This window comes from Anolis carolinensis, chromosome 2 (assembly GCF_035594765.1).
Source record: "Anolis carolinensis isolate JA03-04 chromosome 2, rAnoCar3.1.pri, whole genome shotgun sequence".
Taxonomy (NCBI): Eukaryota; Metazoa; Chordata; class Lepidosauria; order Squamata; family Dactyloidae; genus Anolis; species Anolis carolinensis.
In genome coordinates, this window is record NC_085842.1 from 235,391,220 (window position 1) to 235,417,580 (window position 26,361).

Sequence of the window (26,361 nt, forward strand, 5' to 3'; positions counted from 1 at the left end):
CCAGGGAAGTGGATGAAGTGCAGGACAGAGTGCTATCTGTTTACCTAGGGACTAATCATTCTTGAAAATTTGTAACTTGAAGACTGCCTGTACTTTAGTTAATAAAGATAATGAAAGATACCACAATAACCAAGACAATTTCAAAGCATGGTTCGTACGTGTATATGTATATATATGCCTGTATATAATAATTATTATTTTATTTCTTACACACCATAGCTTGGTAGTGGGTTACAAAACAATTAAAATATATAAGCACAGCAAAAACACTACAAATACACACACTAAAAGGATTAGAGAGCTGGGCAAAAGCTAACAAAATGAATTTCAACAAGGATAAATGTAAGATACTACGCTTAGGCAGAAAAAATGAAACACAAAGATACAGAATGGGTGATGTCTGGCTCGACAGTAGTACGTCTGAAAAAGATCTTGGAGTCCTTGTGGACAACAAATTAAACATGAGCCAACAATGTGATGAGACAGCTAAAAAAAGCCAAAGGGATTTTGGCCTGCATCAATAGGAGTCTAGTGTCTAGATCCAGGGAAGTCATGTTACCCTTCTATTCTACCTTGGTCGGACCACACCTGGAATCACACTGTGTCCAATTTTGGGCACTGCAATTTAAGGGAGATGTTCACAAGCTGGAATGTGTCCAGAGGAGGGTGACTAAAATGTTCAGGGGCCTGGAGAACAAGCCCTATAAGGAGTGGCTTAAAGAGCTGAGCAAGTTTAACTTTCAAATGAGAAGGCTGAGACATGATGAGGGCCGTGTATAAATATCTGAGAGAAAGTCATAGGGAGGAGGCAGCTAGCTTGTTTTTTTCTGCCCTGGAGACTAGGACGTGGAACAGTGGCTTCAAACTACAGAAAAGGAGATTCCACTTGAATATTAGGAAGGACCTCCTAACTGAGAGCTGTTCAGCAGTGGAACTCTCCCCCAGTGTGGTGGAGGCTCCTCCTTCGGAGGCTTTTAAGCAGAGGCTGGATGGCCACCTATCGGAGGTGCTTTGAATGAGATTTTCCTGCTTGGCAGGGGGTTGGACTGGATAACCCATGAGGTCTCTTCCAACTTTATGATTCTATAATTATACACACACACCAACACCAGGTTACCCAAAGAATCACCTCCCATACAATCCTCCCCTCACAAGTAGGTCCTCTGGGGGGCAGTTACCCCAACTAGCCAAAACCCGACTGGCAACCACCACCCAGAGGACCTTTTTATCGGCCGCCCCATGACTGTGGAACGACCTGCCGGAAGAACTTGGGCAGCTAAATGAGCTGTCGAAATTTTTAAACCATGTGAAGATCTATCTCTTCTGGCAGGCCTACCCAGACAGTCTTTAAACATGAATTTAAGCATCCTTGTTTGTTCTATTTTGTGTGTTTCAGTATGTATTTTCTAGAGACAAGTTTTGGTGTGTAACTTTTGTGGAGGTATGTTTTAGGCTGTGTATTTGTAGTGTTTTTGCTGTGCTTATGTAGGAGAAACGGGTAAGAAATAAAATTACCGTAAATACTCGAGTATAAGCCGACCCAAATATACGCCGAGACACCTAATTTTACCATAAAAAGCTGGGAAAACTTATTGACTCGAGTATAAGCCGAGGGTGGGAAATGCAGCAGCTACTGGTCAATTTCAAAATAAAAATAGATACTAGTAAAATTACATTAATGGAGGCACCAGCAAGTTAAATATTTTTGAATATTTACTGTATTTCAAAGAAAAACAGTAAACTAGCTCTGTAAGTGGAAGAGTAGGGTCAACAAAAACAATATGGTATTAACAATAACTTAACAACAACAATAAAACTTCATTTGTACCCTGCCCTACCTCCCCATGGGGACTCAGGCCGGCTTCCAACATAGTAACAGGCAACATTCAATGCCTATCTAAAAATGCAGAGCTAGATATAGATCTAATTACATATACTAATTTCACCTATGCATTTTCCCCTGAAACGTTTGCAAATCCTTCTATATATGCATTTCCCTCCTGCATCTATCTAGAAATCTGTGTGTGTGTGTGTGTGTGTGCATGCATTTCCCCTGTAGTATTTCCAAGCCCTATATATCTATATTCATATATATCTAGCTAGACATCTCTATACATAGATAATTATATTTGCATAGGATTTGCAAAGACTTGCAAACATGTGAAGCAAAAATTCATATACAAAAATAATATACAGATATATAGGTATGTATATGGAAATCTCTAGCTATCTATATGTATATAGGATTTGCAAAGACTTGCAACATATGAGGAGAAATTCATATATAAAATTAATATATATAGAGAGATATAAATATTTAGGTACATAAGGATTGCAAAGGCTTGCAAGGGGAAGTGCCTGCATATCTGTAGCAGAAATTAACAAATATTTCAGGGAAAAATGCTTTTATAAGATTAATGGGTATATATATACTTCTTCCTGACTTGCAAGGGCTTATTTTCCTTTTCAAAACATTCCCTTGGTTAAGAGGGAGGGAGGCTTTGGAAAAACAAACACACTGATAAGGGAGGAGAGAAATATATATATTGCAAGCAATGGCCTTCAGGCTCCGCTGCCCAGCTTGACCCCATTATAAGCCAAGGGAGGTTTTTTTCAGCTGATAAAAAGGGCTGAAAAACTCGGCTTATCTTTATTATTATTATTACTACTATTATTATATAAAGGCATGTATACACACATATACAGGCATATATGTATATGTACACAGAAGCCACCAGTGATGCATGGGGTTAAACTGCTGAGCTTCTGAATTTGCTGACAGAAAAGTCTGTGGTTCAAATCCAGGAGCGGGATGAGCTCCTGCTGTTAGCCGCAGCTTCTGCTAACCTAGCAGTTCAGAAACATGCAAATGCGAGTAGATCAATAGGTACCGCTCCAACGGGAATGTAACAGTTCTCCATGCAGTCATGCCGGCCACATGACCTTGGAGGTGTCTACGGACAACGTCGGCTCTTCAGCTTAGAAATGAAGATGAGCACCAACCCCCAGAATCGGACACAACTAGACTTAATGTCAGGGGAAAGCCTTTACATTTATGTATACAAGTATGAATCTTGTTTCGAAATTGTCTTAGTTATTGTGGTATCTTCCATTATAATTCTCTTTATTAACTAAATTACAGACAGTCTTCAAGTTACAAACATCCATCTTACAAATGACTCACAGTTAAGAACGGGTGTGAGCCAGCAGGAAATGAGAGAAATCTGGCCCTCCAATGGGAAATTAACTCCTGGAAGAGTTATCCTCATGGGGAAAAGGTGCCGCCACTGAGGCTTTTTCACCAATCCTTTTTTCCACAACAAGTCACATTTTTCAAAATCCAATTTTCACAGGGATAGAAAGTGAGGTAAAATCTTATGTACAGGGGGGTCCAGGCAGCAAAAAGAATTCCACAGTGGTGTTTGCCCTTCCCTGCTCTACCCAAAGCTTATATATGCTTGGCTTGGCTTACACTTAAAATGTATTTGTTCTGAATTACATACAAATTCAACTTAAGAACAAACTTACAGAATCGATTTTGTTTGTAATTCGGGGACTGCCTGTACTTTAAAAGACCTGCATACTTTTTCATTATAAGAACCTTAGTGTGTGTAAATGAAGTGCATTTCTCTCAGGAAACCTAAATCAGAGATTATAGCATTTAATGTGAAGAATGTTGAAGATGTTTCATATAACTAATCTTTTGTGGGTTAAAAGGATCAGTTGGGCCCCAGACATTGGACTGCATGGCCCAGTAGCCCTAGCCAATATAGCTAATGGTGAAAAATGCTACCGGGTGCAGTTAAATGACACTTGGAGGAGTGCATGATTCCCATCCATATTCTGTGATAATTTAGTAGGTTCTCAGTTAAACGTAACTCAAGCAATTTGGAGAAAAATGAAAAAATACTACTTTAAATAAAAAATAAAATACATGTATAATATGTAATACAGTAAAACTGTGTTACATTAAGTTCATCTGTAATTGTCTTAATTTGCTTTTAATTGCTTTCTTACAGTATTAATATCAAGTCAGTTCAGAGTATTGTATCAGTTAGGCCTGTTTTTAATAGTAACTAAAGCAACCAAAACCTACATTTATCTGGCATCTACCAATCTCCATAGGAGCCAGTTAACAGGGAGCATACTATATTTTTTATTTTAATTTGGAACATAAAAGAATCTGCATGCTTTCATTATCAGACCGTTAATTTTTCTAAGTAAAGTGCATTGCTCACAGCAAACCTAAACATGGTTAGATAATTTGATCTGGATCTGTTTGGTCAGGCTTTTTGTAAAAATGTCAGAAATGATTCATCTCACCTTTTTTTTCGAAATGGTGAAAAACAAATTAATCTTTTGTGGGATTAAAAATCTGTTAGATGTAGCTATCTGAAACCTCAGGCTACATGCCCAGTGTTACATTGGACACACATACACTATAGAATTAATACAGTTTGATTTCCGCTATGCTATGATCATGGAAGCCCCAGTGGCGAAGTGCGTTAAAGCGCTGAGCTGCTGAACTTGCAGACCGAAAGGTCCCAGGTTCAAATCCCGGGAGCGGAATGAGCGCCTGCTGTTAGCTCCAGATCCTGCCATTCTAGCAGTTCGAAAACATGCAAATGTGAGTAGATCAATAGATACCGCTCCGGCGGGAAGGTAACGGCGTTCCATGCAGTCATGCCGGCCACATGACCTTGGAGGTGTCTACGGACAACGCCGGCTCTTCAGCTTAGAAATGGAGACGAGCACCAATCCCCAGAGTCAGACATGACTGGACTTAAGGTCAGGGGAAACCTTTACCTTTTATGATCATGGGAGTTGTGGTTTGATGAGACACCAGCATTCTTTGGCGGAGACAGCTAAAGACTCTGTCCCCCATGATTCCATTGCATTGAGCCATGGCAGGTAAAGCGGTGTCAGACTTCATTAATTTAACAGTACAGATGCACCCATAGAATTGTTCACCCCAGATACTGGATGTATGTATCCAGTTTAGCTAATAGTGAAAAATACTGAGAATGGCATGATTCCTGCTCATGTTCTATGTTTGATTGCTAATTCCTGTTTGGATTAGTGCATGTACTTTGCTTGAGACGAGTAGCTGGATTGTACTCTGAAATTCTAAGATTTGTACTAGCCAACTATCATCTAAAGTAACTAAAGTGAATTTATAGCTGCTGATTAGTTTTTTCCAAAACCATATACAGTAGAATCTCGCTTATCCAACGTTCTGGAATATCCAACGCATTTTTGTAGTCAATGTTTTCAATACATCGTGATATTTTGGTGCTAAATTAATAAATACAGTAATTACTACGTAGCATTACTGCATATTGAACTACTTTTTCTGCCAAATTTGTTGTATACCATGATGTTTTGGTGCTTAATTTGTAAAATCATAACCTAATTTGATGTTTAATAGGCTTCTTCTTAATCTCTCCTTATTATCCAACATATTTGCTTATCCAATGTTCTGCCAGCCCATTTATGTTGGATAAGTGAGACTCTACTGTACAGTGTTCCCTCACTTATCGCAGGGGTTCCATTCCAGGACCTACCGCAATAAGTGGAAATCTCCGAAGTAGGGACACTATTTTAATTTTAATATTTATACATTATTTTAATTGTTATGTGGCCTTTCTCCCCTTGCAAGCCCCGGGGAGCTAGTGAACCCTTCCCTACCAGCACTGGCTGGGCCCTTACTCCGGGCCCGTCATGTTGCTCTGGCTGCTTCCCTGCAGCCAGGGAAGAAGGAACACTGCTCCAGCTGGATGAGTGAGCAAGGGAGGGTGGGTGAGAGAGTGAAGGCCAGCGGCAGCAGCAAAGACCTGGAAGAGGCAGCCAGGTCCAGCTTCTGCTTCCGCTCAAGTCGGGCCACACCGGGAAACGTGGAGGGCTCGGACGAGGGGGCAGAGCAGACATGACGGGCCCGGAGCAACATGACGGGCCTGGAGCAAGGGCCCAGCCGGCGCTGGTAGGGAAGGGTTGCAAGGGGGAGATAACAATTAAAATAATGTTTAAATATACCCCCATTTCCCCGCGAAGTAGCGGGGAACACTGTACTTATTTTGTGTTCTAAACACACACACATATTTCAGTGCACCAAGAACTAGGTTGGAGCACAGGTCTTCATGATTATTCATATACCCAGCTTCATAGCTCTTCAGTGTTTATCAATAAACAAAGGATTCAGTTATTTGTGCCTCTCTAGTAGCACAACATTGATGGATCATACTGGTTTCATGTTTCTGATTCTCCATATTTATGTTCCTCTTGTTCCTCCTGAATGTGCTATAAAAATTAAAACTAGGCATGTCATGAAGTAGCAGCTGGTAAAGAAAAAATAACCCTAGAATATCTTTCTGCATGGATTCTCATTTTCATTTGAATCGGTTTTTGTCTGACACAGCATCAAAATCACTGGTTCATGACTTTTGGTGTGCCTTTATATCTGGAGCATAAATGCTCAGATGATCCAGGAGGTAGCATTAAAGAAACTATCCAATTGAATGTGAAATTCATATATTGTTTTGATTGCTTCTCAGGGGCAGTGGTTTTCCATGTAATAATCTCCCAGGATTCCTGTTCTTTCTGGGTTGCTTTCATTTTTGACATCTGTTGTAGTAAAAAGAATAAAAGTCTTTCAGTTTGTCAAAGATTAGGACAGATCAAAAACAAGCTATGGACTGTGTTTCTGGTTTGTTGGAAACCAAATCAGAGTGGTAGCAGCTCCTGGCTTCACAGAACATGATAAGCTAAGCTGTTGGTTTTTTCTACTGTAAATGGAAGCAGTCAAACAGCATGCATCAGGCATCTACTCATTTCCAGTAACGCAGGTTTCTGGGGATACGTTCTATACACACAAATGGAAAGAAGGGATTAGGTGAGTCATGAACCATTTTGTTGGGTCTGTCTATAAACTCCACTTCTAGGTAATTCATACCAAGAATTGTACTACAGTTGTTAATATATAAATTTTATGATAGATTTGGTTTTAATATGCTGGCATGTGGGGGCCCATATTTAAAAATAGTGATGGTTTTAACACCCATATTGGAACTGTTTTGTATACTGTTGTGTTATCAGGACTGAATAGTTCTGTAATCTTCATATCAAAAACATGATATATATTTACAAATTGTGGGGACCCACACCTGGCATATTGGGCTGTGTTGTCTCAGAAGTATGGAGCCACATGGACTTTGTAACTTGCTGAATTGTCATAGTTTTGGCAGGAACTGGTCTTAAGATGTGATGAAAGATTCCATCAGTATTGCCTTTGAAAAATCCTGCAAATTTCCTGAGAAGATAGGTAGGAATACATCAGGGTTCTGAAAGGAGCAAAACCCATCAACATTGAAACGATTCTCCACCATCAACTTCACTGGACTGGCCACATTTTCTGAATGTCCAATCACCATCTCACAAAGCAGTTTTTTTATTGTAATCTTAAGAACAGAAAATGGAATGTCACTGGACAACTAAAGGGAATTAAAGATAGACTTAAATCTTCAAAATCCCAAGCACCAGGGCCGTAGCCAGAGAGCTTGGTTTAAGGGTTCGGACCCCCCCGAAACGGTTCAACCCCCCCCCCCCCCAAGTTTTTTTTTTACCTTGCAGGTGGGGATTGCCCTTTTAACCCCCACCCCCAGCTATGGCACTGGTGCTTGGGATTTTGAAGAGGCATGAATAGAGGGCAAAAAGGAGAAACATGCCAAGAGAAAAGCATGTCAAGCAAACCCTTGTCGTGACTGCCTTCTACCTGGAAATTTACGTTCTCAATGTGAAAGATCATACATATCCAGAATAGGTCTTCACAGTCACTTACAAATCCACCACCAAAACTTACCTTTAGAAGGCAGCCATACTCGGCCACTAGTGATTGCCTATGATGATCATGGAGTCACATGGACTTTGTGAGTCGCTAAACTAATAGTTTCAACAGGAAGTGATCTGAGGTACATATTTAAGTTGAGAAGGTTAAAAATCAGTTCTCTGTGTTTGATCATTTGATTATGTAGATATCAAAGTAACAATTGGGATCTTTGAACATCTGTGCCCACGTCTAGTGGCTTTTCTTATAATAATGTTCTGGATTTATTTATTTTTTCTGTGTCTGCGAGATCTATATACACTTTTGTAAGGAAACTGAGAAGAGCTCTCTGGCATGATTTTTTACTCAGATCTACATGTCCTAGTTATACTAAATGTTATTTTTCTCCCTAGGTGGATGAAGTTCCTGATGGAGCAGTCAAGCCACCCACAAATAAGATGCCTATATTCTTTTTTGGCACACATGAAACGTAAGTTTTGAAGATGAAAAGCCAGACTGGTTTAGGTAGTTTCTTGACTATAGAAGAAACTTTATCAATATTTCTATTTTGGAGGGCATAAGTGAGGATATGAAGAAAACACATTCAGAGTAAATTTATTGGAACCAGTGGTTTCCAGAAGCTAGCTTTGAGAATCTCTGTTTCCTAAAGGCTGAGTTCAATTAGGTATCCTGTTTTACCTTACACTTGTGTTAGGAAGGGGTGGCTGTGTCACTTTGAGTGCATGACACTGCCCCCTGGTTTTAACTTGTGACGAGAATAAAATGAAGATTTCCCTGCTGTCCTGTCTGTTGAAAATATGCCCTAGACTATAAATTAAGCTGAAAATCAGAGAAACCAAGATAAGCCATTTTTGTCCCAATTGGCTGCTCTGGCTGAATTAATTGCAAGTAAAACAACTGTTTATGGAAGACGATATAAAGCAGAAGTGGGAATTGTACAGCACTTGTGATACTGAACCACTGATCCTAGCATTCCCCACCATTACCTGTGGTGCCCAAGCTGGGAGTTGCAGTCCAACAACATCTGGGGAAGTTGCACTGATTTTCCCACCTCCCCTGAATGGAAAGTGAACAAATTGGCTTCCTCTCATGCTGTTCTTAGCTGTCTTCAGCAACCAGTTGGCCTAATTCTGTTAAGCGGCAGCCAGCAGGGAGAACAGAAGGGGAGGGGGATACAGCACACAGTCCTGGGAGGAAGGCCTAGAAGAAATCAAATTACGAAAACATTAGGAAAAAAAAGCACAAAGGGCATAGGAAGGGAAAGAGTGCTTGTTCACCTGATAGCTCTATGAAAGGATGTATGTATTGATATATCGCAATCACTGGGTTTTCTGTAGGTTGTTATAACTACAGTCTTGCTGACATTGCCTCCTTTCTCATTCTTTAATACCCCATATATTACTCTCCTGGGTTGTATTTTTATAGTTGTAAAGGAGAAGTTATTCTGGTTAGTCAGTGTCCGCTTACCTAGAAATGTGTTGTAGAAAAGCTGTTTAGTTCTTACCAGATTAGACCTTTCACAAATCTTACAGTCATATTTTAGCAAGAGCAGCAGGATAAGTGTCAAAGCTGAATATCTAGATGGGTGGTTCCTAACCTGTGGGTCCCCAGGTATTTTGGCCTACAACTCCCAGAAATCCCAGCCAGTTTACCAGCAGATTTCTGGGAGTTGAAGGCCAAAATATTTGGGGACCCACAGGTTGAGAACTACTGATCTAGATTTGAGATCCAGGGGCATAGCCATATTTCCTATGACAATTTTTCTTCATCTATTTGTATTGTAATTTGCCTAATGATTTAGTATTGAAATGCAGTTAAATCTATTAATAATATTGAAAATGTGGGTGAATAATGTATGTATGGTGCAATAATATTTGTTTATTTTCAAACTTTTCCCTATTAATACTAATGTTGCATTGTCCTTTTTCACTGTGGTAACATTTCTAAACCTACAAAGTAATTGCTAGCTGCATTCAGAGGAAGGGATGATAAAAATTAAATAAATAAAATTTTGGTTTAGGGATTCTCACAGGTATTTAATCATTTTAAGATACATACATATGTGCATTTTTCCATATAGATTTTGTAGTACAGTTTAAAAATTAACTTCTCCATTAACAATTAATGTAGATACAGTAGAGTCTCACTTATCCAAGCTTCGCTTATCCAAGTTTCTGGATTATCCAAGCCATTTTTGTAGTCAATGTTTTCAATATATCATGATATTTTGGTGCTAAATTTGTTAATGCAGTAATTACAACATAACATTAATGCGTATTGAACTGCTTTTTCTGTCAAATTTGTTGTAAAACATGATGTTTTGATGCTTAATTTGTAAAATCACAACCTAATTTGATGTTTAATAGGCTTTTCCTTAATCCCTCCTTATTATCCAAGATATTTGCTTATCCAAGCTTCTGCCAGCCATTTAGCTTGGATAAGTGAGACTCTGCTGTACTTAATATGTGAACATTTCACACGTTCATTTTTTTTTCTAGTGTGTATCACTTTCAAGATAATGCCTCATGATTCCTACAGTTCTGTTTCCTTTGCTGGAGAGATTGCTTTGATTGAGTTTTTCAGCTGCTTGAGGGTTTATTATCAAAAATGAGTGTGTAGTTTTCATAAACTTGGATATCTTTGGGAATAAATGACATTGGATTGTTGAATTTATTAACCTCAAAGAGCACTTCTGGTTTTTCCCATGACTTGTTTTTTTATCAGGAGCATTTGTTGAGGAATTTGTTAATCATTTAGAAATCTTTAAATATATTCTTAAGGAACAGTTATAAATAATCACTTTTCAAAACAGTATTTTTAATGAGGAATTTATTAGCATGATGTGCAAAACAGAATGTATGTAGAATAAAAAAGTGTTTCCTTTCTTTTATAGAGCATTTTTGGGACCAAAAGATATATTTCCCTATGCTGAAAATAAAGAAAAATACGGCAAGCCAAATAAAAGAAAAGGTTTTAACGAAGGATTGTGGGAAATAGACAACAACCCCAAAGTTAAATTTTCTAGTCAGCAGGTAGGTTCCACATTATAAGAAATATTCCTGCTGGTTTCCTGTTCAGTTGAGTGTCATATCCAAGTCTTGAGTTGACTTACAGCAGTATATTTGAGATGGTGGCCTGAGAAATTTTTACATGACCCCAGGTATATAAGTATGTAAAATCAAACATTTAGTGGTAATAAACCAGCATTTGCAAACTTGCTAAACTGGCTAGTTTTTGTGGAATACAGCTGAAGCATCATCTGCAGAGACTATTGTAAACACTTAACATTGTTGCTAACAGATTTTATTTAGTAAATGTCCAGGTGACGTTCTTATTCTGTTGCATTGAGCATTTGGGGTCAGAACCCACAGTTTAAGAAGCAGCTGTAAAAGTATGTGTTGCCTAGCAGTTACTGCAAATAATAGTTGCAAGAAGGGATTTCCAGTCATTGCATGCTTTTTATTTTATGTATCTTCATTCTACTCTGATATTATCATACCACCACCCATTATTTCAGTACGTCTTGGAGTATCTGCTCAGTTTTACGCAAACAAATTGATAGCTACCTTCTGATAGTGCCTTTAAGGTCTGGGGACAATTGAGCTTTTTTCTTAGGATAAACAGCTTTTGCCAGAGTAAATTAGAAGTACGAATGTTGCAACATGAAAGAATGGGGGCCAGTATGGATCCTGTCAGAATTGTAAACAAGACAAGAAATGAGTTCTTGAAATACTCTTCAACTAACAGTCATCAGAAGGTTTCTGTCTTTCAGAAGCAAATATAGACTTGCTGGGCTGGGCTTGGTTCCTTGTACTCTTGTTGTACAGAACAGTACTATTCAAAATGGTGGACCATGGGCCCATACCAGCCCACAAAATGTCATGTACCAATCCCTTGCAAATTTCCAAGAAAGAAACAATTCTGGGCACCAATACAGTACTGGACCCTGGTACATTGGAGAAGAATTTGCTCAGTCAAATAATCTAAGGTCATTATTTTAGAGGGCAATGTGTAAATAAATCCTTTGTTTCTATACTCTTTATTTTTTTTAACTTGTCAAATAATGTACTTGATGTTTTTTTAAAATGTGACTATTAAAGTACTTTAGTTTTGGGGCGCAAATGTAATAATGTTTATTACAATATAAGCTCTACTCTATTTAATTAGACTCTTGAGTTAGTATTCATGTTTATTACACAAATTATTGTGTACTTTGTTTTGTTCCTGTATCCTATTCAAAGTCTGAGATAGAATGAACATAATCAGAATGTTTAAATACATTTCAATTTTTAAAAATCACTTCTCTTGAAACATATTAATGCTGTCATGCTTTTGCTGCTGATTTATTTATATGGGTGGTATTCTCTTTGTCTGTAGTCCCAGCCAGCTGTTAACACTGCAGATGATAAAGAAACTCATGAAGATACTAGTCTAGATGCTACAGAGGGAAGTGAGCAAAAAATGGGGCCTAAACGGAAGAAAGCTACTGCTCTTAAAGTAAGTCATCATAAATCAATGGCTTTCAGAGGAGCTTCTTTTGGAGGAGGTTTTACTGCATAATTGGATTATCAGTAGCAGTAAGACAAATAATTAGAGTTGAAAGTTATACATTAAATGGATAGATGAATCAGAGCCTTAGTGATTAATGAGTAGGATCTGGTTTTAGCAGCAGGAGACTTATTTTAATACATGTTTTTGTGCTAGTTATGTAATGAATGAAAAATAAAATCTTCTAATGTTCTCCTTTTTGTTAAAGTTGTGGAACTACACCATGCCATCTTCTCTTGTAGTAAGCCTCACTGGACTGTATCAGATATATTTTTGAGTTGTGGGTTGTGCTTTAAATTTATTTTCTTCTAACTTCAGTATAAAAACAAAGTTTTACACATATTTAACCCTACACAACATATATATATCTTAGCATTTTTATTTCACCAATATTCTTTGTAAAGTATTGTGATCACTAAAGGGTAGCAAATAGCATGTTAATCTCTCATCATAGTTTGTGTTATATTTTATTGGATCTTTGAAAGATACCGCTGCTTTGTTCAGTTTTCTTTTGTAAAAAGTCAGTCAAAAGTAAGCCCCTTTTGACTATAAGAAAAACTCTGTTATCTGTTAAGTTGGGCAAAACTGTTGATATAAAAAGTACCACAAAGATGAAAAGGGTCCTGGACCTTACCTTGAAATTGTGGCAAACAAGGGCCAAGTTCACTGAGGTGGTAGCAGCTGTGAAGAGACAGTGCCACTGGGGGCAGATCCAGCATCTTTTCGTTACCTGCCAGACCACTCTGTATAATTTGCAAGATGCATATGTATATGCACACTGTCCTACCTCATTACAGACCTTTTCTGATGCACAGATGTGCCATCATCACATCTAGTTCATTCATTCTGCCTGTTTGTGGCCTCTGAATCAAAGAAAGATGGGTTTTAACTGCAAATCAGTATGCCAGTGCAACATCAAGAACTGTCAGCAACTTTTCTTGGATTGTGGATCCTTACCTAAGAGTTGATGTCATCCTAATTTTGCGTCTTGCTTTTGGGGAATGATCAATTTTCGGATGTGGATATAACAGGAAACCGGTTAAGAAAATAGCCTATTTTTAAAAATGCTAAGGAAGCAATGTGAGGGAAGCTAGATATTTTATGATCCAATACAACATACAGAGTTCTGAATTGCCTATTTGTAAAGCTTTAGCAATAAACAGTTTTTCAGCTCATTTTGATTCTTTTTCTGCAGACTCCATTCTTCTTTCTCTCTTAACATGTTTCCTTAGCTAAATCTATAGTGGGTCGTTTTTAGGAAAATAGTGCCATTTTCCTAGCAAAAATAATTTGAACTCTTCCCTCCCTAAAACATATTATTCTCCTTTCTTGGAAGAAAGAAACTAGGATCCAGTGGAAGAAGTGTTGTGGAAAAAGTAGCTACTGACAAATTGCCTGGTTACCAGTAGTAAAAGAACATTAACCATTTAGAGTGTGTACAATAAAGTGTAGAATTATTACCCCTGTAATCTTAGCTAAATGTGGTCTGAGCGGTGGATTAGTTCTGCTTCCTGGCATCTGAACTGTTTTAAAATGTATTTTGGGGTTCTCAAATATGTTTCTCCTGTTCTTGCCTAATAAACTGGTTTCTTCTGTATCTCCTTGTGAAACCCTTTTGGGGCTGAAAAGTTAATTCATAAGCCTGATCTGCCAAAATGAAGTTCAGAATATCAATTGCTTATGATACAGAAATAAATTTCACACTTCCATGAGCAAGTGCAACAACTGAAGTGCAGTCAGCCCTCTACATTTGCTGGGGTTAGGGGTGCAAAAGTTAAAAAATGGAATTAAAAAAACATGGTTTTACATGAGAAAAAACTTTCTTAGGAATCTCTAGGTTTTCCAGTACAACTCTAATCAACTATGCACAAAATTATGGGCAAGCTTTCAAAAATCAAAGTTTTAAAATTTCTACATCAGGCAAGGAAAAAAGGGGCTTATTGTGCTTGAAGTCTTGAGATAAAGGAATTTTAGGCAGTAATGATTCATATTTGGTGTTATAATAAAATGTAATAGTTAATAGTTATGGTAAAAGTGTAAGATATGTAGCTTACGTTACGGCTGAAACTATTCATCTCTGCAGTTTGGAAAATTTCAAATGGCCAACATGTTTGTTTTTTGCAGGGGTTTTTTTTTGCTTTAGTATCAGATTTTAAAATGGCTGAATTGGCATCTTAAGACAGAATAGTAAAAAATCCTTATGCTCATTAATTGTTCATATTATGTGCTAAATATAGCGGACTTGAGTCTTGCACTTTCATGCCTTTCATGTTTTTGTTATTTTTTGGGAATGTAGAAAACTATTGGTGTAGGGGGTATTAGGAATTCATTATTTCCCACTAATGATCCGGTTTCTATAACTGCTTTTAAAAATTTTATTTTTAATATCTTTGCTTTTTTATCATTTTACTTTTCTGTTACTCTTAGGTGGTACTTACGACTGTTGGGCTAAATTTAAAAAATCCATAATAGCTGATTGTACACATATGAATAATCTAGTTGTTAACCTTCATTTGTCTTCAGGTTTAGTGAAAATACATAGATATGCAGAGGGAAAATAAAAAGAGACAGTGGTTTTATATGAATACAAATAAAGGCTGATTTTGGGTGGAACACTGGCATAAAATTAGTATTAGTAGAATCCAAATTACAAGGTGCTGACTTTTGGAAGAAAGGTAGCAATGAGTCATATTCCCTCTTCAAGTTGTAGACAATTTCTTGTAGTTGTAAAATCCTGCTCTTAGTTGGCCCATGTGTTGTAGGAATTATTAACGCCTTGTGTGGCATCTGATGGAACCTGATACATTTCAGTAGTAAGTTTCCTCCATCTTTTGATTGACATATAGATTTAATTATTTTAATATCAAGTTGGACTCTTTGGCATCCTTCTCTGAACCGGCTGCCTCACCTTATGAAAAGAGCTGGAGGTCTTGAAACCTTGCCCACAATTACATGCCTGTTTTGATGGGCTCCTTCACGTGAGGTTTTTGAACAGAGGCTAGATGTCACCTGTCAGGAGTGCTTTGATTGTGTGTTCATGCATTACAGGAGGTTGGATTGAATGGCCTCTTCTAATTCAATGAAAAAATAATTGCATTGCTGCACCATGCACGGATTTTGGTGTTAAAATTTCATAGTGAGCATGTACCTTGTTGTAGCTACCTCCTGAACAATTTTTCCCTACGCTTGACTGAATTGTTATAGAGTATCTAGGAAAAGTTTTGAATCCCAAATAGTAGATTAGGGAGGTTCCCATTGAACTCTGTGAGTTGAGAAAATGTCAGGTTGAGAGTGGTTGTCCCCAGGGGAAGGGCAGTGAATGATGATGGCTTGCTAGTACCTGTTTTATATTTTGAGATTCAAATGCTTGACATAATGTCTTATCATCATCGTGTCACTAAAACGGTAGGGATCAAAGAAAAGGATCAGGGTGGGATAGGGGAGTGTTAAAAAGGAAACCTGGGAGTGCCATGCAGCCTAAATTAGACCATGTCGAAGAAAACAATTTATTTAGACATGAAAAATGTTATAAATTCCTCATGATTTCAAGTTAACCATATACAAAATGTTTTGGGCCATGTTCTAAAAATAGCTTGACATTTTCTGCTCATATGATGACAGCCAAAACATTGAAATAAGAGACAAAGAATGGGTGCAATGTACATACTTTGGAAATAGTACTTGATCTTTCTTAATGGTCTTTTCTGCTCCATTCTTTTGTAACAATGCCATATAAAGTTTGTTTGTTTGTTTTGGGTGGATCCCTGGGCTACAACCCAGCAGGTGCTGTATTGTTTTAAAAATCTGCTAGATTCAATGTATTTTCAGATTCCGTTCATGAACCTTGAAATATTTTTTTAAAGTCCTCTTCAGCAGGTTTCAGGAGTTAGTTGCATACATCCTCCCCTGGTGACATTGAGTTTTCTAATTTTAACTGGTTTCTTCTGTGAGCTACTTTGACTCCTCTGATGGGAGAAAGCTGACAAATTGAATGAATGAATGAATGAATGAATAAATAAAATCTTTGGTCAAGAATCATGGAAGTCACACAAGTCAGCAACACTGACTCATACATGGATCAGATATGTAATACAGTGTTCCCTCGCTGGGGTTAGGTTCCAGGACCACCCGCAAAAAGTGAAAATCTGCGAACTAGGGATGCTATATTTTAATATTTATACATTATTTTAGTAGTTATACACTATTTTAACTCTTTATCAACCAATCGTGTGTTGATAAATCGCCTCCTTCTCCTCCCATTGCCGCTTGGTCTCCTTTTATCTCCCTTTGGCTTCTCCTTCCTCCCTTCCTTAGGCTGTAAATTGTAATTTTTTATGATTAATAATAGTCTTTTAGAATTTATTGAAAAGCCGCGAAACAGCGAATTCGTGAAAGATGAACCGCGAAGTAGTGAGGGAACACTGTAATACACCTTAAGTATCTTCAGTGGAGAGCTCTTTCTTGATAACCTCAGGGATGCCAGTAAAAAAAAGCTTACGGAAAGATGCATCAAGGTAAACTGTGTCTTAAGAGACCTTTGATCAGGTATTTTATCTGAGCCTGGCAGTCCTATTTCTGTCTCGGGGAAGTCAAGCTATGTATATGCGCTTTTTTCCTGAAAGAAGAAATACATGCATACATCTTGATTTAACATTTTAAAACAAAATCTGAGGCAGACTCGTGCTACCTTATGGATGGGATTACTATCATCCCCATGTGCCTAAGCAGATGTTACTTGAATGTGAAGCATAGCTAATGATTTTAATATCTCATTCCTAGGGATCTGTTAAGCAAGATAGTCTTGACACTGAAGTTGAAATAGAAGAGAAAGAGATGGAAACACCAAAAGAGGACGATTCTTCTGAAAAACAGATCAGTGAAGTATGTTGAAGAGTATTGTGTATTTTCTTGTTTATCTTGAACCTGCCTCACAGAATTTTGAAAAATAGAAATGACGTACCCCATTAACCAAACACATCCTCTCATACAAACTGTTCTCTCCCTCAATGGCTTGCTATTTGGCATCATCTATTAATTTTAGTTGAACCACTAATTATCATTAAATGTTAAACTGTCAAATGTTTAATTGCTTAAAGTACCTCTAGAAGCACATATAGTTTCATTTTAAATTGCTTAAGTAGTTAGGCACTCACAATGCCAAATTTGTTAAGGATGTGCAGATGTCACCACTTTTTGACATTCCACATTTTGATGATTCTCTCACCCTTTCCCCATTATAACCAATTTATTGTAGCCTAGTTGAAATTAAGCACTTTTAAAAAGAAAGTCTTATCATTATTTATCACACATTATTTAACTACACACATTGGGGGTGATGGAGTCATGTGCCCTATCTTGAATTCCTTGGATGAGAAGGGATAGATAAGATAGCTTTGAGTAAGTATCACTTGTTAGAATTGATAGGACTTGCAGTTCAATTGTGGGCTATTGCTTTCCTAAGCGGATGATGATGATGATGATGATGATGATAGTAATAATACTTTATTTATATTCCGTCCTATCTTCCTGAGGAGACTCGGCAGATTCCAACAAACAAAAAAGGCAAACATTCAATGCCTTTATACAGTAAAGCTTTAAAAATCCTGTGGGTTCAGCATTTCAAAACTTTCTGGTATGAAATGGTGCTATCATGTGTAAAATAACTGGAGGATGCTTGTAGTGGGAATTTACATATGAGATTATTCAACTCTATACAGTACTACAGGCACAAAGGAGGAAGTTGTACTACAGCAGTTTGCGCACTGGTAGTGTTTGAGAAGGTGCAGCATAAAGTGCTTTGAAACCTTCCCTGTTTCAAAAGTAATTTGCCATCTAATATATGGTCTCCTGATTCAGAAAACAATATCAGAAGTGTTCCTGGCATCACCTGTTCCCCAGTTCTTTGAATCCTGTCCATATTATCAGCAGGAAAATTAGGGGTGTGTAATTTTGGGCATTCATATTTGCTTCCTACTAAGAGATGGTGAGGCTGTGACATGATTCCAATAAGTGATTCCTGCAGATTTTTTTAAATTTAAGAAAGCATGTTGCTCAGGATAACTGTGAAATAAAGAGGGAGTATTTTTGTTTTGTTGTTAATGTTGAAGGTAATTAATAGTGAAATTTTGATTTTCAAAATAATTGAGATAATTTTTGTCTACAGGATGTGGTAAAATCAGGCGATGTACCTGTTCCCAAGGTTGCAAGAAGGGGGAGAAAAAGAAAGGTACTACTTTCTAATTTGATTTATAGTGGAACTATATAAAAACAGAAGTGCAACTGGAGATATGCTGTTACTTTACAGGGCAAAAAATGGAAGTCCTTTGGAATAATTTGCATATATCCATGATACTCATATTTAAAGAGCATAGTCTTACTTGAAATGTAATTATCTTTTATCTTGTTCCTCCTCCCAAATAAATCTGAGACATAGTGGATTGAATCCATTGGCATCATTCCATTTTTGTGAACAGAAGGGTTTTAATGAGCAGAAATGGAAAAATTGTCCTAATTAGATAGGGGTATTGTTTCACATTTCAGTTCTATTCCAAACTGTTTGAAATGGATTTCCAGGAAGGATCCCTGGAAATGTCCTCCATTCTCTATCCTTAGGGAAGTACTGGGAGCATCTATTTATGAGCAGACTCCCATCCTGGTGTCCAGCCAATGTATAGATAGATATTTCAGCACAATATTAGCATTTCCTCATCTGCCCCAACACACACACTCCAGCTCCCAGAATTCCTGACCTTTGGACAAGCAGACTAGGGCTTCTGGGATTTGGAGTTCCAAGCACCTGGAGAGCCACAGGTTGTGCAGACCTCTATTAAGACTGTGTCTTGGTAATATTCTTTTGCAATTCCAAGAGAAACTGTATAAAATCATGGAGCATTATTTTTAATGTTTTTCAGTCACCTAAAAAAATTAGTCAAATTCATATGAAGGAACTGTTTTAATGCAGGCTGAAAAACAAGCAGAACTTGAAGAGGCAACAGTGGCGGCGGCAGCAGCAACCACAGTTGCAGTGGTTACAGTTCCAAAAACAAGCCCTAAAAGAGGAAGGCCAGCTGGTAAGATTCAGTTACTAAAGAGTTCCTTATTACTTAAACATTAAGGCTGATCTTTGTCTTTCGGTCCTACATTTTCACAGATTAGTATTATACAGGACAGAAAATTCATGGACATTATCTCACCGACATTAGCTTTCTAGAAAGCCTCTTAGACTTACGAACTTGGTACTTGTGCTTGAAAAGGAACTAATTGATTTGTGGGATAATTCCGTTTTATATACCAAAATTTCAAAATCTTTGATCTAGTCAGTGTGTCCTGTTAAATCAAATGTAAGCATTTTAAGGGAATAGGTTACTTTAATAGAGAAAGCACACAAGCTGTAAAAGTGATTGCTCTAAAGCAGGGCTTTCTAAACTTTTCTCCTCGCGATCCCTTTTGGTCCAATATATTTTTATGTGGTCCTAGGTATAAGGTAAAGGTTTCCCCTAATGTTAAGTCCAGTCGTGCAACCCAGGCATTGAGCTAAGGCAGTGGTTCTCAACCTGTGGGTCCTCATGTGTTTTGGCCTACAACTCCCAGACATCCCAGTCAGTTTATCAGCTGTTGGGATTTCTGGGAGTTGAAGGCCAAAACATCTGGGGACCCCCAGGTTGAGAACCACTGAGCTAAGGGGACCCCATTTGGGGTCGGACTCACAGTTTAAAAGCAGTAGCCTAGATAGCTGCAGCCCCAGTCCCTGGAACTTGGCAAGCTAGAGTTCTGCAATATACCCTTCAGCATATAGTGGTATGAGCATTTATAAGTCTATTCTAGAACAATATCATTCTAAGACCATTTCAGATCATCACGGCTACACCCTAATAATGCCTTATGCTCATGAAAGAAAGAAAAAATTGATATAAAAATAATTGTCATGTTTGCTAAAATGAAATTCCTTGATTTTAGTAGCATTTTACTAAAATAATAGTCTAAATCCAATTGTTAGTTCCAACTCAAATACACCCTTTAAATCAGTGGACCTCAGCTCCCAGCAATACACTTGCCAGAACAGCCAATTGTTCATTGTGGCCTAACAAGATTTGTAAGGCTGTGCTTTGCTCAGTGCTGCTTTTAGTGCTACAGCTGAAATCCCATGTGACCATAGAAGTAGCAACATAGAATCATAGAATAATCAGGTTGGACTATCTAGACCAGGGGTCCCCAAACTAAGGCCCGGGGGCCGGATGTGGCCCTCCGAGGTCATTTACCTGGCCCCCGCCCTCAGTTTTATAATATAATATTATATACATATAATATTGATAATAATATTATAATGTAATACAATATAACACTAATAATAATACCATATAATATTAATTATATATTCTATATTACATTTAATATTACTAATAATATTACAGTATAGTGGTATAGTTCAGTATAGTAATATATAATGCTAATATTGTGCTATGCTAATAATATAATATATTGTATGTACATATAATGTGTAAGCCACTCTGAGTCCCCTTTGGGGTGAGAAAGGTGTGATACAAATGTAGTAAATAAATGAAGAATAATTAATAAATAAATAAATACATTTTAGACTTAGGCTCACCCAAAGTCTGAAATGACTTGAAGGCACACAACAACAACAACAACAACAATCCTAATTAACTTGACTATCTCATTGGCCAGAAGCAGGAGCACACTTCCCATTGAAATCCTGATAAATGTATGTTGGGTTAAAATTGTTTTTATTTTTAAATATTGTATTGTTATTTCATTGTTCTTGGTGTTGTTGTTTTTGCACTACAAATAAGACATGTGCAGTGTGCATTGGAATTTGTTTGTATTTTTTTTCAAATGATAATCCGGCCCCTCAACAGTCTGAAGGATTGTGGACCGGCCCTTGGGTTAAAAAGTTTGAGGACCCCTGATCTAGACTATCTAGACCAGGGGTCCTCAAACTTTTAAAGTAGAGGGCCGGTCCACGGTTCCTCAGAGTGTTGGGGGGCCAGACTATAGTTTGAAAAAACAAACAAACAAATTCCTACGCACACTGCACATCTTATTTATAGTGCAAAAAAAAACTTATGAAAGAACAATACAATATTTAAAAACAAGAAGAATTTTAACCAACATAAACCTACCAGGATGTCAATGGGAAGTGTGGGCCTGCTTCTTGCTGATGAGATAGTCAAGTTAATTAGGATTGTTGTTGTTTTTGTGTGCCTTCAAGTCATTTCAGACTTAGTCTAAAACTGAGGGCAGGGGCCAGATAAATGACCTTGGAGGGCCGCATCTGGCCCCCGGGCCTTAGTTTGGGGACCCCTGATCTAGACCAACTCCCTGCCATGCAGATAAAACACAATCAAAGCACCCCCAACAGATGACCATCCAACTTGTTTAAAAGCTTCCAAGGAAGGAGCTTCCATCGCACTCCAAGGCACAGAATTCCACTGTTGAACAGCTCATAATAGGATTTTTGGCTTTTTTTTTTTTTGCAGCCTTTCCAGAGTTTTAAAACCTGCTTCAAGGACTTACACAACACCTCCAGGTTTTAAGTCTTTACTGAGATCATAGAAGAATAGTGTACAAAACTTGCTTCATAAAGATTTATCAGCATGAATATACGAAACTGAATGAACTAGCATTTAAGGACAGAATCTAGTTGTCTATAAGTGGAAAAATGGAAATCATACCATATTAGGTTTAATCACTTGTTTGCTTTGTAGTTGGTATTTCTGATGAAAGAATAAAAATTTCAAATTGAGGTCTGGGGATTCATAGTGCTACTCTAATTGCCTGTCTTGTCTCTTGACGATCAATTAAATTTAAACTGATATAGTGATATTTAATAAAATTATCTTTTTAATGAAATAGCTACTGAAGTGAAGATTCCAAAACCCAGAGGGCGACCAAAATTGATAAAACCAACCTGTCCTCCTGAAAGCAACACGTAAGAGTTTTAAAGATTTTTAAAGCATTTGTATTTCTCCTGGAGAATTAGCATCACAACATGGCAGAAATTTCATAGATTATAACTAGTTAGCTATTTATGTGAGTGAACTAATTTGTCTTTATTTGATGGTGCAAGACCGGTACTGTTGGTGAACCTTTGTTTCCTAGCATAGAATCTAAAATCAGTTTTTCAAAGCAGATTCCTGTATGTCTTCTGTTAAAGGCCATTCCAGAGGATCCTCTAGAACCACACAAGATAGCCAGTTCTCTGGATCTTTGCTGTTTTGGATTCCTTATATTTAGTAGTAGTACATCAATGGCAGGCTGAGTCCAGAAGGTGTTAGTTATGTGAAGAATTACCAGCTGTCTTGAAGAAGGCAGCTGTGAAATTCTTTGTCAGTTCTAGTCAGATTTTAAGTAGGGGCCACTTGAAAATATATTTCCTTTGAGGCCATGAGTCTGAGAATTCAACTCCAGCCAGTGTTCGATAAAAGCCAGTGTTGGATCATCTTCATTTTGGCTTCAGGCACAGTTTCAGTGAGAAAACTGCATGGATTATCCTGATATCAGGAGAGTATGAGTAGTGGTTAAATATTCTAAAATTCTGAACAACTTTTGGCTAGTCTGTGGGTTGGAAATTGAAGACACTATTATTTCATTGACTCCTACTTTGAAGGTCTAACTGGTCCTGAGAAACTTACTCATCTCCATGGGACGGCAGAGGCTGGTGCCTCAGTTGCAACCCTTTTTTGGACATAGCTACTTTGACCACTAGTATTGTGGTAGTTGTGCTTAAGACTGCTTTTGAAGATTCAGAGTAAAATTCAGGAATCAGCTTCCTAACTAATACAAATTATGACAAATACGTCTTACCTATACCTCATGGTCTCTGCAGTCCCACATGTGGGTTCTATGCCCTCACACATATTTTAAGAAGTACCTTTTATTCCATTGAGTGCTTTACTAATACAGGCAATCCCCAAATTATGAACAAGATAAGTTCTGTAGGTCTGTCCCTCTGAGAACTGGATTTTGAAAAATATGGCTTGTTGTGGAAACAAGGATTGGAAATAAAGCTTCAGTTCAGACACCTTTTCCCTTTAGTAAATCTTCCAGGAGCGAATATCCCTTCCAAGGGGTAGATTACTCTCACTTCCTGTTGTCTCACCCCCATCCCTGTTCTTAACTATGAGTCATATGTAAATTGGATGTTTGTAACTTGAGGATTGTCTGCATTGGCACCAGATGATATGCACGGAGAAGGATTGCCAAGGTGAAAGAAAGCACATAATCTGAAAAAGAGGGATTGGACTGAAATAGGAAATGGGAGTGGAGTATAATTTTTATATAGACCAATTTAAGGGACAGAAAGTTCATCAGATGAACTTGCTGCACATTAAGGGGGGAAGTGAATGAGCTTACTTTGCATACTCCCTTGAGGTTTGGGGGACATCCCCCAGCTAACTTACACAGACCCAATGTGTGACTGTAGTTGACCACTCAAACTATATTTTCAGGCAAACAACTTAGATCTTACTCAGCAACATTTGTTACCAATCCATTTCTGGATATAACTGACATAGCAGCTAGTTAATGATAATCCTACACTGCCTGGTAGCTGGGCCCTCAAAGAATCATCTTTTATCACAGGAAATGCAGTGTGTGCAGCCTGCATTGCCCACCCCTGTCAAATGGCGCTGGCTAAACACTTTGTTACTCAGTTGAGGCTCTCTACCATTTTCCCAACCATCACCACTTGGAATAAGTTGTCAGGTGATCAGAGGGAGGATCTTGTTTTCAATGAATTCATTTAAGGAGCCCCCGGTAGCACAATGGGTTAAACCCTTGTGCCAGCAGGACTTCTGACTTGAAGGTTGGGTTGCTGACCTGAAGATTGCCAATTTGAATCCGGGGAGAGCGCATATGAGCTCTCTTTGTCAGCTCTAGCTCCCCATGTGGGGACATGAGAGACGCCCCCCACAAGGGTGGTAAAATATCAAACATCTGGGCATCCCCTGGGCAATGTCTTTGCAGACAGCCAATTTTCTCACACCAGAAGCGAATTGCAGTCTCTCAAGTCACTTGACATGAAAAAAAACCATCCTGTTTCAAAGTCATTTTAGTTAGTGGTGTTCAACTGAGCTTGTGGAAACAAATTCAATTCTATGGTAGTGTGCTGTGTAAAGAAATAGCCCATTCTTTCTCTCTTGAAGCTTGCACTGTACAGTTATTTATATAATACTGCTTAGGCTGGTGGTTCTCAACTTGGGGTCCCCAGATGTTTTTGGCCTTCAACTCCCAGAAATCCTAGCAGCTGGTAAACTGGCTGGAATTTCTGGGAGTTGTAGACCAAAAACATCTGGGGACCCCAGATTGAGAACCACTGGTTTAGATAATATTAGGAAAGGAATTAAAATATCTCTCTCCATTCACTTGTATATGCTGTGCATGGTTTGAAATACTTCTACCATATAGTATTGAGGAGAAGCAAAAGAGTTCGAAAGCCACCTGATAGATATGGTAATCCCAAAATATTTCAAGTAGAAGTGAATACACAGCATGATGAAGAACCGAAGAGTTTTAGTCACCTATTACCTGCCATTTTTCTAACCTATAAGATCCCAAACATTTTGAGGTTTTTTTTTTAGTTTAGATTTCCTTGAGTTCCTTGAGCACTGGGCTCCTCACTATCTTTTCCAATTCTACAATATCTTTTTTGTGAATCAATAACTAGTACAGAATGAAATATTTAAACCATTGATTTCTATAAAGGCATTATGCTTTCAGTTCGATTTTCCTTTCCTAACAAATTTTATCAGTGTAGAAGTTTATATAATATATGAAGGGTGCAATCTGTTTTCGTTTCTTGCATGCTGCTCTGTTCTGTGTCTGAATGTTTATTTTCTGTTTGTGTTTTGTTAACTTGGTCATATGCTGCCCTGATAGCATTGAGGAAAGCCAGCTTAAAAACAGTTGAAATAAAATATGTGTAAGAACACAGGGTTCCATGTGTAAACTATATATGTATTGCTCAGGCAATTGAGATAGTGTTCTTTTGTCCTTGTGTGGTAAGTCAGATTAAGGGGTTACTATACCCTCCTTATATTGAGGTACTATTTCATGCAGTTAGCATCTCCATTTGATCTTTGTAGTGCATGAGTGTTATCACAAACTAACTGGTAACTCTGTAGGCTTCATTAATTTATGTTGTTGTATGTAACATCCAAGAGTATGAATCATCTCTTGGACATCCTTCTAGAAGTTCACTTTCAAGGGACATTTTCATAGCAAAAGGGAGACTTTTGAGGTGACTAGAAAATAAAAATAAAAATATATTTTTTCAGTGTTAATGAGGAAGATAAGACCAAGAGAAAGGGAGCTGATGAAAAAATACCCAAAAAACAGAAAAAAGATGAAGAGAGTCAACGAGAAGAAGACAAAGTAAGAAAAGACCCAGACAAAAAAGAAGGGAAAAAAGAAGTTGAGACGAAAAAGAAAACCACCACTAAACTGGGATCAGCCTCAGACTCTGAAGAAGATGGAGAGGAGCAGGAAGGGAGTAAGGTATGTGTACATCCCATTAGGCAGGGAAGAATTCCTTTGCATGTATAACTATTAATTCTATGGCTGGTTTTGTATTTTGTTGAGAAAACAAAGTAGTAGTGCATGAGTGTAACCTAAAGTTGTTTTCAAGTTAAGAACAATAAACAAAATAGTAAAAACTTCAAAGATCTAATTGGTCTTATGACAAAAGGAGAAGACTGAATACTTGTGTTTGTGATGTAGGTTGAATTAATGACTAATCATACTGAAGCAGACTCTTGCCTCTTGAAATGGGAACATTTGGCTTTGTTATGTTGAGTGAAAACATGTGATATCCTTATATCTATTATCCCTAAGGATTTCAGGACACAGCATGTCACTTTCTCTCCCCCCCCCCTTTTCTTCTTATAGCAATCCTACAAATTAGGTTAGGCTGAGTGATAGTCATTGATTGAAGGCTGAGGGTGGAGGAGTGGGTG

The 26,361-nt window shown here is 37.8% G+C and overlaps 1 protein-coding gene across 7 annotated transcripts in view; it reads left to right on the forward strand.

Annotated features, from left to right (window-relative positions):
• The window catches only part of psip1 (PC4 and SRSF1 interacting protein 1), a 43,472-nt gene that overhangs the window by 2,211 nt on the left and 14,900 nt on the right, over window positions 1–26,361 (forward strand). For all 7 annotated transcript variants that reach the window (XM_062971897.1, XM_008103163.3, XM_062971899.1 and 4 more), the window contains exons 3-10: window positions 8,233–8,309; window positions 10,734–10,872; window positions 12,218–12,337; window positions 17,168–17,269; window positions 18,552–18,614; window positions 19,350–19,458; window positions 22,262–22,337; window positions 25,684–25,903. In XM_062971897.1, coding sequence (XP_062827967.1) covers window positions 8,233–8,309; window positions 10,734–10,872; window positions 12,218–12,337; window positions 17,168–17,269; window positions 18,552–18,614; window positions 19,350–19,458; window positions 22,262–22,337; window positions 25,684–25,903 — 906 coding nt within the window. The remainder of the gene's footprint in view (window positions 1–8,232; window positions 8,310–10,733; window positions 10,873–12,217; window positions 12,338–17,167; window positions 17,270–18,551; window positions 18,615–19,349; window positions 19,459–22,261; window positions 22,338–25,683; window positions 25,904–26,361) is intronic.